This window comes from Orbicella franksi, chromosome 8 (genome assembly GCF_964199315.1).
Source record: "Orbicella franksi chromosome 8, jaOrbFran1.1, whole genome shotgun sequence".
Lineage (NCBI taxonomy): Eukaryota > Metazoa > Cnidaria > Anthozoa > Scleractinia > Merulinidae > Orbicella > Orbicella franksi.
The window spans coordinates 7,169,266-7,182,772 of NC_138152.1; the positions used below are offsets into that span (position 1 = coordinate 7,169,266).

A 13,507-nucleotide genomic window follows, 5' to 3' on the forward strand; every position below is an offset into this window, starting at 1 on the left:
AACAAGACTTTTTCGTGAGGCGATCAGATCCCTTATTCGTGTGATCCCTCTACCTAAAATTTGGTACTTATGCTTAAAAAGTAAAGTGAGCTCGTACTTTGCCTAGTGCAAGAAAGAAAGAGATTTTTTAAATGTAATCACTGATTGCTTTCCATAACAAATACAAATACAATTAATGGTAGAATCAATAACAAAGATTAAGCATTATTTCGATTTTGTAACAAAGACTGACTTCACTACAATATTTAACTAGTTATATGCCTATAGCTTCGTTTTTAATGTAATCATTCACTACTTTCTAACAAATACAGCACATACAGATAATAATATAGATAATAACAAAGTCTAAAAATCATTTTGATTTCTTTTCAAAAAGGCCTGACTACATTACTATATTTAACAAGTTTATACCTTTGACTTTTTTTTTACGAAAACATAAATTGTATTGGATATAAACGTTTAAGACTGATAGACCATATATGTCTGTTGGAAAAGTGGCAAAGAAAACAGTAGCGAAACGGTATTACAATACAACAGTAAAGATACAAAATATATCTTTCATAAGCATGCCATGTGTTTGTGAAAGATTGATACTTAGGCCCTGTCCACACGTACCCGAATATTTTTGAATCCGCAACTTTTTCTTTCCACACGCAGCCGGCGAATATTCGGCAGCGAATCCGGATATTTTTAAATCCGCTCTCCAGATCTAGAGAGGAAAAAATAAATCCGCAACGAATCCAATTATGTGTGGACGGTGAATCCGGATATCTTCGAATCCGAGAACGTAGCAAAATGGTGTCCAGTCTCTTATTGAACAATAAACCAATATGGTGGCACAACATATGGGCCTAGTTTCTCTTGGGTGAATCCGGATATCATCGCAAAAGTTGCGGATTGAAAAATATCCGGATACGTGTGGACGGGGCCTTGTTCTGTTTTGTTTGTTTGTTTGTTTGCTTGTTTGTTTTTTGCGATAAGCTTTTCTATGATATATTTGTTTTTCTCGTAGCTGATGGCTTATTGTCATTTCGTCTACAATCCCATAAACGACTTTTCCTAAATTTGAGACATAATTTGCTAGATCTATCTCCTCCCTGAAAAAAAAAAATAATAATGACAACATCACTCAATAATAGGTATCTACAACTACTTAATGTACTCAAAATGTTATAAACTACATCATTCCGAAAGGATTAAGAAATAGCGCAATGAAACAAAAACTGTTGAATAGCCTTCAAAGGTTCGTTACAAAATGCACAATTGGGATTGGCGATATCTCCTATTTTAAAAAGAAGACCATTCGTAAATGAAACGCATTTTAACACCTTATACTAAAAGGAATCTACGTAAGGCTCAGATGCAACTTGCATTGGTAACAGGTATATTTTGGAGATTTGTTCTTCTGTTGAGTAAAACTTAGTCGCTAGCATGACCCATTGCCTGGTCTCTCATACTTAAACTTTATCAGTTACTCTAGGTAACACCTATTCCGCAAAGCTTGTATATTAATTTGTATATTCAAGTTCACTCCAGTTGTAACTGACAATCACAGACGTCACTGTCGAAACATGTATTTAAAACTGACATGCTTTGTCCATATTTTAAAATTTATTTGAATGACATTATTAAGAGTGACTCTCTTTAAAAATCGACCAAAATAGACTTTCGGTTGTACAAGTCGTAAAATCGAAAAACGGACTGTTATTGGTTTCCTCTAAGAATAGTTTGCTTTGGCAGAATTTCGCGAAAAACAAACAAACGAAAAAAACGATATCGCCCCGATTGGGTTCAAAATCTACTTCAGGTTATGCTGAATTTTCTCAATGTTCAGTTGATCGCATCGCAGGTCATCGCTGGCCACACAACACCTGAGAATCTTGAGAATCACCGAGAGCATTAAATGGCCCATCTTCTACAAATGAACGAGTTATGCGTAACATGTAGAATCATTTCCCCGAGCAGTCCGCAGTTACGTTTTTTACGATAACTGCAGAAATTTTCGCGCGCTCATTGGCTAATTTTTGTCAATAAGCGGACAGACACATGAATTTATAATTTATGCGATGCGTCAACGAGCGAGAGCGACAATTAGACAATTTGTTACCGTAAAAAACAAATTGACGTCAGTTTTTAATGCGTCTGTCCTGTTATTGACAATAATTTTCGTCATAACATTGTCAAAGTAGTCTGCGGATCCACAACTACTTTGACAATGTTATGACGAAATTTATTATCAATAACAGGACAGACGCATGAAAAACTGACGTCAATTTGTTAACTTTATCGGTACAGGGATGACTTTGGTATTGCAAGGTAAATGAAAAAAAGAAAAAAAAGATATTTATAAGAAATTACACAAACATTAAGTCAAAAAAAAAAAAATGGCTAGAGGATTGTAGCCTACCAAGATATGACAACATAACTTGGACTGCTGCCTATCTTTTGGCTTGAAAAATGCACCAAGCGCACTAAGCTGATAGGGTTTCAGTTCAAATTATTACATAGACGCATACCAACCAATAGCTTCCTATTTAGGATAGGTCAAGGGGGTGACGAAAATTACAGTTTTTGTCTCACCTCCTCTGAGTCAATAATTTATCTATTTTTTTTTCATGCCACCAACATCTCACTTTCGGAATAAAGTTACTGAATGGCTGAAAAAACTTAAATTTACTTCCTAGAGATTATACTTTGACAAATATTACTGCTTTGGGTCTGAGGTCAGATATCTCTCAATTTGTGCTTCTTATCAATTGCGGCTTTCTCTTAGCACGATATCACATATGGTTCGCCAAAGCAAGAGAAGATCATCCAAATCTTACGCATTTCATATGCACACTAAAATCACAATATGAAATAGAAATAAACGTGGACACACAAAGAAATGGAAACCTCTTGCACGATATTTCAGGATTTAATTAATATTTTAGATTATATTTTCTATACCTATCTGCACTTATCTCTTATCCATTTGTCTATTTCTAATCTTCTGTCAGGTGCATAGCTCATTTTAACTATAATGTACCACATGCCTTTGGTCAGTTTTTGTTTTTATAGTACAACTTCAAGCTGTAATAATAATGATCTATTTTTCTCCTTTTTTTTTGCCCCTTGTCGTTACTGTATTTGTTTGTAGTGTACTGAGAGTCCTGTAGATGCTGTAATTTAAATAGTGTAAATAATTAGAGCAATATAATGTAAGTAGAGTATAGTGCTGTAAGTAGTCTAAAGAGTGTATTGTTCGTAATTGTATTGTAAGTATTGTTTCCCTTGTGTTATTGCAAAATTAAAAAAAAAGTTGGATTTATTTATTTGTTTTTCATTCAGTCGTACCATGAAGACCTGACCTAAAAATATAAATCATTCAAAGACACTTAAGTAGTTGTTGTGTGGTGTCCGATGCGATGAAATGTTCAGAAAATCCAGCATAGGTACTGGAAGTAGATTTTGAGCCCAATCGGCGCGAAATCGTTTTGCGCAGAATTCTACAAAAAAAGCGGTCCAACCTATGGGCAAAAAAGGAGCAAAATCGGTATATATTTTTATAGAAAGTGGCTCTTAAATTCTCTAACGTTGTGAAATAACCGAATTCAGCGCTATCTGGAGAACATGAACCACAACTGCTAATTTTAAAAATTTCTTTTCTAATTTAACGCCGTGTTCTACATTCAGTTGGGTGATAGTTTTGATAAAGGGAAACAAACTAAAGACTTTAGAGATGTCGTGACATTCAGTCGTGGGTAATTCATTTTTTAATCAATGTTTTCCTCAGCGTCGTCGTCGTAGCTACTCTAATAGGGAACTTAAGAAACGTCGAGGACAACGTCGATTAAAAAATGAGTTTATATTTTACCAACGAATCTCGTGGTACTCTAGAGTCATTTAATTTGTTTATCACTGTCAAAGCGATCACGAAACTGAATATAGGACACACCGAGTAATTCGAAATAAAAATTTAAAAAATCAGCCGTCGTGGTTCACGTTCTCCAGACAACGCAGAACTTTGGTCATTTCACGTTGTTTTTTGGCAGAGGACGGCAAAGAAATGTACCAAGAATTATAGCGCACGTGCATAGCCATTGTTCTGCTCATTAAACCTTTTGTTTAGCGACGTTGCCGTTGGCGTTAAGTTGCCGTAGTGGTTTTCTTAAACTCGCCAATGACTTTAATTCCCTATTAATAATTAATGCAAGGAGCTAAATGACATGTCAAATTTAACTTCTCAGCTAATGACTTTTTTTAAATATAATTATGGCCAGTGACGAATAGAAGCTTAAAATAAGACAAGGCGGGTGCTGCCTTCAAGTGAAGTGAGCCTATATCGTGGTTCTTATCATGTATGTGATGGCTTAAAAACGACAGGAGGTTACAGCTGCTCTTTCAGTTGAGTGACAACGACCTCCTGTGTTACAACAACTAAATAGCTTCTAACGTTTATTGCCCTAAACAGCATTAACGTGAATATCTTCGTCTACCGTCAACGTTAAACATGGAGGAATCGCTTTCTGTCCAGCTTGCCACGCGAACTAAGGCTCTAGAGAGCACTGAAACGGTTTTGTTTGCTGTAATTAATACTGTGGCCTTCCTTGGCAATCTTCTAACTTGTTACGCCGTGTACAGAAACCAGAGACTTCGTACGCTTCCCAACATATTTGTGATAGCACTTGGTGTAAGCAATATTCTGATGTCCACCTTCTGTATGCCTTTTTCAGTTGCAACTTTGTTTCACGGCCGCTGGATGTTTGGTGAGAGTTTTTGTCGTTTCCACGGTTTTGGGGCATTGATATTTGGAATGATCTCTATGGGTACCATGGGTTTAATTGCAGTTAGCCGATATTACTGTGTTGTGAAACCAGAAAATTACGCGTTGTTGTTCAAAAAACAGAGAAGTTTGCTGTACATTGCTGTTGTTTGGTGTGCGGCTCTCGTTGGATCATTGCCTCCAATTTTCATCAAGAACGGGAGATTTGAATTCCAGCCGGGTAAAGCGATGTGTTTGTACACATTTGAAAGCAATATTGCATATGCTGTCTTTATTGAGTGCGTTTACGTCGCAGCACCCTTAACTATAATCACAATCTGCTACGCCAAAGTATTCCGCACAGTATCTAGATCAAATCAAGTTTTCTCGCAGGAAAACAACCTTCAGCAACTCAGAGCGAACGTGGAAGAAGCAAAAGTGACCAAGACTTTAGCGGCAGTAATGGTCGGCTTCACATGCTGTTGGCTTCCTATCTCTGTCATGGATAACATTGACGCCGCGCGCGGGGAGCAGACTTTGCCGCGACAGGCGTACCTTACATACGCTTTCTTGGCTTATTTGAGTAGTACCATCAACCCCTTCATATATGGCGCCACGAACAAGTAATTCAGACGAGAGTACAAGGCTATTTTGAGAATGATTGTTTGTTTCCGAAGCCGGAACAACAACAACAACAACAACAACAGCTAAAGATATGTCCGTATTGCGAACATATGTAGCTTATACAAATTATCTTATGGATCAAGACTGTATCAATCATGTATGTACCGTAAATTAGGTTCAGTTTTTTGCTTGTCTGTTGGTTGTTGTTGCTCTTCTTTTTAAATGCTTGTTTTTATATAATCTCCACAATGGTTGTAATTTTTAATGTAAAGGTTTACTACATATATCTTCTTGTTGTTTTTTTAAAGTACAATTTTATGAATAGCTGTATTTTATATGTAAATGCTGATCGCCAGTTAATACCAGTGATCCAGTGATCACTGATTGGCCTTTCAGGTTAAGTAAAGTCTTTTACTTTACTTTATAATGACCTCGGGTTATAATTGCTACAACAGCAGTCTTAAACTGAGAAAACCAATTGAATCCCTCCTTATTTTCACTTCCTTTGTATCTGAATCTCTACTAACGTTTTGTGTTAACTACATGAAGTACACGAACATGGAAGCCTCGTTTATAACACCAAGTGAACTGCATTGCTGTGATGGATTTACACATTCTCAATTGAGCCACTCTACCTTGTAAAGAAAAAAAGCAGAAAGGAAAACTGAGAAGTCGGCGTGTTCAGGAACCGATCTCGGGTCCACTAGATTTGAAGGCCGTTGTACCATGTAAGAAAGTTTGCTACGAGAGGGCAAAAAAGTACAAGGCGTTTCAGCCTTATCTCAAAAACTCTCTTGACTGCCAAACTGGACTCGGCCTAGGCCTGCTGCAATGATTTCCAAATTTGACGTGGTCCTATGACATATGCAAATCACTAATTAATGTACATGCGAGTCGGGCTTAAGAAATACTTTCCCTGCCGCAGATGTACTAGTTAAAGTATTGGGCTGTATTATTTGTATTAGGCTCTTCGTAGTCTAGTGTTCATGATATAAATTCTCCACGGCTTTTCATACATTTCTTTTAAAAGCCAGTTGTGAGAATATTTTCTTCAGAATTTTATTTACACTGCATATCTTACATTTGGTTTGGATAATGGCAATGATGATGATATAAATTTAAAGAAAAACTCAACGCTCTTGAATTTAACAAACATGTTTTGGCAGATGCTTCTGCCATCTTCAGTGTGAATTAAACATAGTGTGCGGTAGAATATAAATAGTGAAAATTACACTAACCGTCGATGGCAGCGATTGAGAAAACTGCAATAGTTATACAAAAATTAAACAGATAGTTTTACATCAAGGAAAACCACAACGGCAACGGCAAGGTCGCTAAGGCCCCGTCCACACTAAACCGGATGGAGGTTTCACTCTGAAAACGCATCAAATGTTTTCCGTTCACACTAAGCGGAGAAATTTAAAAATGCAACAATCACCGGTCATTTTGGATTTGCGTTTTAAAAAAATTTCAGGCAGGGAAATCATATGATTATCGTAAGGTCATCGTTTTCAAAAAGGCCCGTTGTCAAAATGTTTTTCGTCCACACGAAAACGAAAAGGCAGCGTTTTCAAATTCGTCCGCTTTGTAATAATAATAATAATAATAATAATAATAATAATAATAATAATAATAATAATAATAATAATTGTAAAGCGTTTTCGTGAAGGATTAGGCGGACGGTAGGCCTAAATAAGCCTACGTTTTAAATTTCTCCGGCGTATTGTGGATGAAGCCTAAACAAACGGTACCATGCCTATGCACGCGTGTTATAAGTCTTTGTGCATTTCTTTGCTGTCCTCTGCACAACAACAACAACGTGAAATGACTAAGTTCTACGTATTTAGGAAAACGCGAACGACGGATGATAACTTTTTGTATTTTAATTTCGAATTGAACCCTGGCGCTACATATTTAGCTTGAGCAAGTTGTGAGACCAACAGACGCACTGAACAGATCTAAACAACTGCGAAACTCGAAGGTAAAATATAAATTCATGTTTTACTAGGCGTTGTCCTCGGGTCGCCGTCCTTTTTATTTAAGCTCTCTAATGTCGTGAAAAAACCGAATCCTGCGCTGTCTTGAGAGCGTGAATCACGACGGCTAATTAATTTCTTTTCTAATTTAACGCCGTGTTCTATACTTAGTTTCGTGATAGTTTTCACAAAGAAACTAAAACTTAAGACGTTACTGAGATATCGCGACATTCGTGCGTAATTCATTATAGTCAATGTTTTCGTCGGCGTGAACGTTGTGGCTACTTTAATTCCTTAACTAGTAATAATTATCGATTAGCTAAGTGCGTTCGAGTCAATACAGTTAAAAGTATTGGATACTGCCAGGATAATTATATTGTCACACCACGTTCCTGGTTTTGACATTTGCTGTGTGTAATTTTGGCCAGTATCATGCACCATACTCTGAACATAATGTTCTGTTCTCATTCCAGCCATGCGAATTTGCAAGTGCAAATCTGCAGTTTTATAGGGCTGATGTGAAACAGACTTAAAGAAAACAATCACCCCCGCGGGTACCACAAACATCCTACGGAATTTAAGGCTTTCACTTAGGCAATCCCAGTCTCCATTAACATCTCCAAGAAACAAATCTCCTTTTAAACAAATATTGCAATCATTTCCAGAATACATCTAATATTTGCATGGAATCTATCACTGAGCTACATAGATTTTCGGAATAAATATTACTCTTGAAGCCCAATTTATGTTTGCTGATTTTCATGACCAACTCATATTTTGATAGTGTTCACTTCTACACCAAAAGGACACTTCATTGTAATTCTTACACAAATTCATGATAAATGAGGTGTTTGGCACACTATTCATAAACTGGTATGTTAAATTGGCACACACAGGATCAAGATCGCTTATTTAAAGTTGAATAAATGAAGGGCCAAAATATTAAAAAAATATCAACAAAAAAGACTCAGCCTGATGTGTAAAACTAATAAGAAAACAAGAAATGAAATGAGTTAATTATTGACTTCGGAGGACAAAACGACAAATTTCCATTCTTGAACTACATATAACAGCCAACATTTGAGAAAACAACGGAAAATAAAAGCGAAAGACACAGGTAAAAACCAATTTGAAAACAAGAAATGAAATAATTTCTTCGCCGCGCGACGAAATATTACAGCGCAGCGAAAGAAAGATGAAAGTTGTAAATCAAAAACACGACAAAAATAGGCCAATTATTTTGAGATCAATCGTATTTCAACTGTGTTAAATTAGTGGCCTCTTAGTTCTTTTCTCAGCAGTTCTGTAGTAGCTGAATAAGACTCCAAAATATATATTCGAACGAAACCGAATAAACGCGTGGAGGTCGCCGTAAATTAAATATGCAGAAATCAAGCGTGCAAGTTTCTGTTCACTTTTGGAACCTAAATTCCTAAATACACGGAACCAAATAAAAAGAAATGCAAAAGGAAGTTCAATTACAATAAATTTTCATCCACGCCGAGGAGAAGAAACCTATGTAAAAGCCAAAAAAAAAAAGAAAAAAAAAAAAAAGTTCAAAATTTTCGCAGACGTGCTTTGCTGCACATCAGCATGTTCAAATGAATTCTTCACGCTAAAGCGAAAGCTCGAGTTTTTGCCGAAAACTTCTCAAACTTTTACAGTCATTTTATCCGCCGTGGCGTTACCAATCGTTCCAAAAGTTGAATTGAACTTCGAAGTAATACTGTACATTACTGTTTTTCCTTTCTAAAGTCTGGGAAACTGCTTAAAATCCGCTATCAATATTCAAAACTCACTAGAAAGCGTACAACCGATCGTCATGGTTCGAGGACTCTGTACTCGTTGATCTTCCATTCTGAGGCCACCTGAACATTGACTTGTATTTTTTCCTTTCTATTTTGAATCTCACAGCAATAATTTCTCCATGATAGCAATGAAACAAGACCTTTGAAGTTTATAGATTTGGCCCGCAACGTGCCATTATTATTACCTACCAATTCTGGGCGACCAAAGAAAATTTTAAATGAGATCGAAGCCATTTGTGCCATGCAGCACAGCCAGCCAGCCAGCCAGGCAGGCAGTCAGCCAGCCAGTCCAAGATGGCGTCCAAACCCTGCAATCATCTGGCATCGCAGAAAATCGCGGGACATAAACCGGCGTGAACGATCCGACTAGAATGCGTTCTCCTATCGTCGAATGCAATTAAGGTATCATGGTCGATGGATTGACAGTTTTTGGAAATCGCGCTCTTACGCTGGCGCTTTGAAAGAAAACCCCATCAACCTATACATTTTCTGAAAGCTTAATTTTCTAAAAAGTTACTGTCGCAGTGATATTAAAAGAAGTACCCAGAAACACTACTTCACTTAAACTGGTTCGCTTCCGCGCGTGAATTATCGGAGCGGCGCAATTTACATCGGAAATGTTTTCTCACACATCACCCTCAAAAGTCGTGTCTGCGATTTTCCAGATGTGGTTTGGGTTTTTTTTGTACACCCTTCTAAACTTTGATATTTTTAATGCGGACGCCTCCTTCTATAAAAGAGGCCATAACTTTGAAACGGAAGCGAAATTAAACAAAGCCCGACACGGTTTTTCGAAGGAGGTATCCTAGAACATACCTGCCGATTTTCAGCCAATTCCATAGGAAGACGCGCGTAAACGAACTAAAAATGTTCATCCTTATATGCAGTTTTATTTTATCGAGAAAAACACGAAAAACCTTTTATGAGATTTGCATGAATAGGTGTTAAAAATCTCCTCCTCACTGACAGATGTCGGCATGGGTCAGTTTACCACAACAGTAGGTTATGACAACTTGAAATAAACAGACGACTAATATTCTGGCGCGGAAACCCGCGTCGCAGTGAAGTCGTCCGCGAAGGGACAAACTACAAGTTAAACTTCCGTGATCACTTTTACTTAAAAGATATCGTCGGCGGTTTTGGTATTATGTTGCTTAAGTTTAGGCTCCTTCGTTCTCCAGACATTTTTTGAAAACCATGTCTCGTGAAGCCAAAAAGCATGAAAAAGAGGAAATCTCGAGATCTACATTGTCAACATCTACATCTGCGCTTGACTCTCTCGTTGTGGAAGTTTCGGAATCGCGTCCGTTCTACGACAATTTCTTGCGACTAGTACTTGTTGTATTTTGTCCTTTAGCTTCATTGGCGGGACTAGTGTCCTCGAGTTCCTTCAACCATTCTTCTTGGTTACAGTGCGACCCACGGTCGCTCAGAGCCAAAGATCTTGCTCGACGCTGAACCTGTGGGTTCCACCAGATTTTCGCCTCTTCGGCCTCTTCGAAGACGAAAATGGGCAGGAATTTTTCGTCCTGACATAAAGAAAATTTGACAAGAACGAAAGCCAACTTGTGATGAAACAACCAGATCAAGAACAGTTCGCGTTACTTGAGACAAATGGCGGTGAATTTTAATTAGGGTTGTCAACGCGCTGTAAGGGTTAATAATATTCAAAAATAGCTTTTTTGCTTTAACTTAAAAAGTAAAAGAGCCCTTTCCCCCATTCTTTTTGCAAAATATTTATCTCAGTCTTCTCAATTTGAAAAGCCAAAAAAAGATTTCTTCGCGTTTTTCGTAAAAATCCACCTACCATGATACCTTAAAATGCGAGGAGCTAGATAACATGTCAATTTCAACTTCCCAGCTGAGTGAAAGTTTCCGAAACTAATTGTGGACATCTAACCAATGACTTTAATAAATTAAGGCCAGTGACGAATAGAAGCTTAGAAAAGAAGACAAGGCAGGTGCTGCCGACAAGTAATTTTACACTAACTGCAGAAATTCTCGAGCGCTCATTGCCGGAACAACAACAACAACAACAACAACAACAACAACAAGAGCTAAGAGATATCGCGGCATTCGTGGGTAATTCGTTTCAGCTTTAGTCGATGTTTTCCTCGGCGTCGCCGTTGTGGTTACTTATTTTCCTAATTAAAATGCGAGGAGCTAGATAACATGTCAAATTAAACTTCCCAGCTGAGTGAAAGTTTGAGTGAAACCAATTGCGGACACTTAACCATCTAACCAATGACTTTATTAAATTAAGGCCAATGACGAATAGAAGCTTATAGAAAATAAGACAAGGCAGGTGCTGCCGACAAGTAATTTTACACTAACTGCAGAAATTCTCGAGCGCTCATTGGCTAATATAATTTTCATCGTCAATAAGCGGACAGCCTCATGAATTTATAATTTATACGATGCGATGCGCTTCTTTTATTATAAAAATTAAACTGACGTCTATTTTGCTTGGGTCTGTCCCGTTATTGACAATGTATTTTGTCGTAACATTGTCAAAGTAGTCTGCAGATCCACTCGGCTATCGCCTTGTGGATCCACAGCTACTTTGACAATGTTACGACGATAGCCGAGTGGATCTGCAGACTACTTTGACAATGTTACGACGATCAATAACAGGAGAGACGCATGACAAACTGACGTCAATCCTATCATGTGCGTAATCACTTACAAACGACAGCAGGTAACAGCTGCTCTTTCAGTTGAGGGACAACAACTAAATGGCTTCTAACGTTTATTTCCCCCCAAAACACGAATATCTTCGCTGACCGTCACGTTAAAAGTCATGAAGGAATCACTTTGTCTCGAGCTTGCCACAAGAACTAAAGCTCTAGAGTGGACCGAAACAGTTTTGTTTGCTGTTATTACTATTGTGGCCTTCTTTGGCAATCTTCTAACTTGTTACGCCGTGTACAGAAACCAGAGACTTCGTACGCTTCCCAACATGTTTGTGATAGCACTTGGTGTAAACGATATTCTGATGTCCACCTTCTGTATGCCTTTTACAGTTGCAACGCTGTTTCGCGGCCGCTGGATGTTTGGGGAGAGTTTTTGTCGCTTTCACGGTTTTGCAGTATTAACGTTTGCAGTGGCTTCTCTTCTGACTATGGGATTAATTGCAGTTAGTCGATATTACTGTGTTGTGAAACCAGAAAAGTACATTGTGTTGTTCAAGAAACAAAGAGCTTTGCTGTACATTGCTGTTGTTTGGTGTGCGGCTCTCGCTGGATCATTGCTTCCAATTTTCATCAAGACCGGGGGTTTTGAATTCCAGCCGGGTAAAGCGATGTGTTTGTACACATTTGAAAGCAATATTGCATATACTGTCTCTATTGAGTGCGTTTACGTCGCAGCACCCTTAACTATAATCACAATCTGTTACGCCAAAGTATTCCGCACAGTATCTAGATCAAATCAAGTTTTCTCGCAGGAAAACAACCTTCAGCAACTCAGAGCGAACGTGGAAGAAGCAAAAGTGACCAAGACTTTAGCCGCAGTTATCGTTGGCTTCACATGCTGTTGGCTTCCTATCTTTGTCATGGATAACATTGACGCCGCGCGCGGGGAACACACTTTGCCGCGACAGGCGTACCTTACATACGCGTTCTTGGGTTATTTGAGTAGTACCATCAACCCTTTCGTATATGGCGCCACGAATAAACAATTCAGACGAGAGTACAAGGCTATTTCGAGAACGATTGTTTGTTTCCGAAGCCGGAACAACAACAACAACAACAACAACAGCTAAGAGATATCGCGGCATTCGTGGGTAATTCGTTTCAGCTTTAGGCGATGTTTTCCTCGGCGTCGCCGTTGTGGTTACTTATTTTCCTAACTGAAATGCGAGGAGCTAGATAACATGTCAAATTAAACTTCCCAGCTGAGTGAAAGTTTGAGTGAAACCAATTGTGGAAACTTAACCACCTAACCAATGACTTTTAATAAGTGACCAATAGAAGCCTAAAAACAAGACAAAGCAGGTGCTACCGACAAATAATTTTACAATAACTGCAGAAATTCTCGAGCGCTCATTAGCTAAATTAATTTTCACTGTCAAAAAGAGGACAGCCTCATGAATTTATAATTTACACGATGCGACGCGCTTTTTTTTGTTGCAAAGATTAAATTGACGTCAGTTTTGCTTGGGTCTGTCCTGTTATTGACAATGAATTTTTTCATAACATTGTCAAAGCCACTTCTTCTATCGCCTCGTGGATTTACAGCTACTTTAACAATGTTATGACAAAATTCATGATCAATAACAGGACAGACGCATAAAAAAGTGACGTCATATCTGTCATGTACGTAATCGCTTAAAAACGACAGCAGGTAACAGCTGC

The 13,507-nt window shown here is 38.0% G+C and overlaps 2 protein-coding genes across 2 annotated transcripts; both read left to right on the top strand.

Annotated features, from left to right (window-relative positions):
* The first annotated feature begins 4,267 nt into the window (after positions 1-4,267).
* Positions 4,268-5,782, top strand: LOC145495543 (melatonin receptor type 1B-B-like). The gene has a single exon (XM_081475183.1). The coding sequence runs from the start codon at positions 4,493-4,495 to the stop codon at positions 5,369-5,371; it is 879 nt and encodes a 292-aa protein (XP_081331309.1). The 5' UTR covers positions 4,268-4,492; the 3' UTR covers positions 5,372-5,782.
* Positions 5,783-8,911: 3,129 nt separating this feature from the next.
* On the top strand, positions 8,912-12,922 carry LOC145495526 (melatonin receptor type 1B-like). Its single transcript, XM_081475167.1, has one exon. The coding sequence runs from the start codon at positions 11,953-11,955 to the stop codon at positions 12,913-12,915; it is 963 nt and encodes a 320-aa protein (XP_081331293.1). The 5' UTR covers positions 8,912-11,952; the 3' UTR covers positions 12,916-12,922.
* Positions 12,923-13,507: the final 585 nt, after the last annotated feature.

What these genes read in the sequence shown, in the direction of transcription:
- LOC145495543 (XM_081475183.1), top strand. Translation starts at nt 4,493, where the DNA reads ATGGAGGAATCGCTTTCTGTCCAGCTTGCCACGCGAACTAAGGCTCTA.
- LOC145495526 (XM_081475167.1), top strand. Translation starts at nt 11,953, where the DNA reads ATGAAGGAATCACTTTGTCTCGAGCTTGCCACAAGAACTAAAGCTCTA.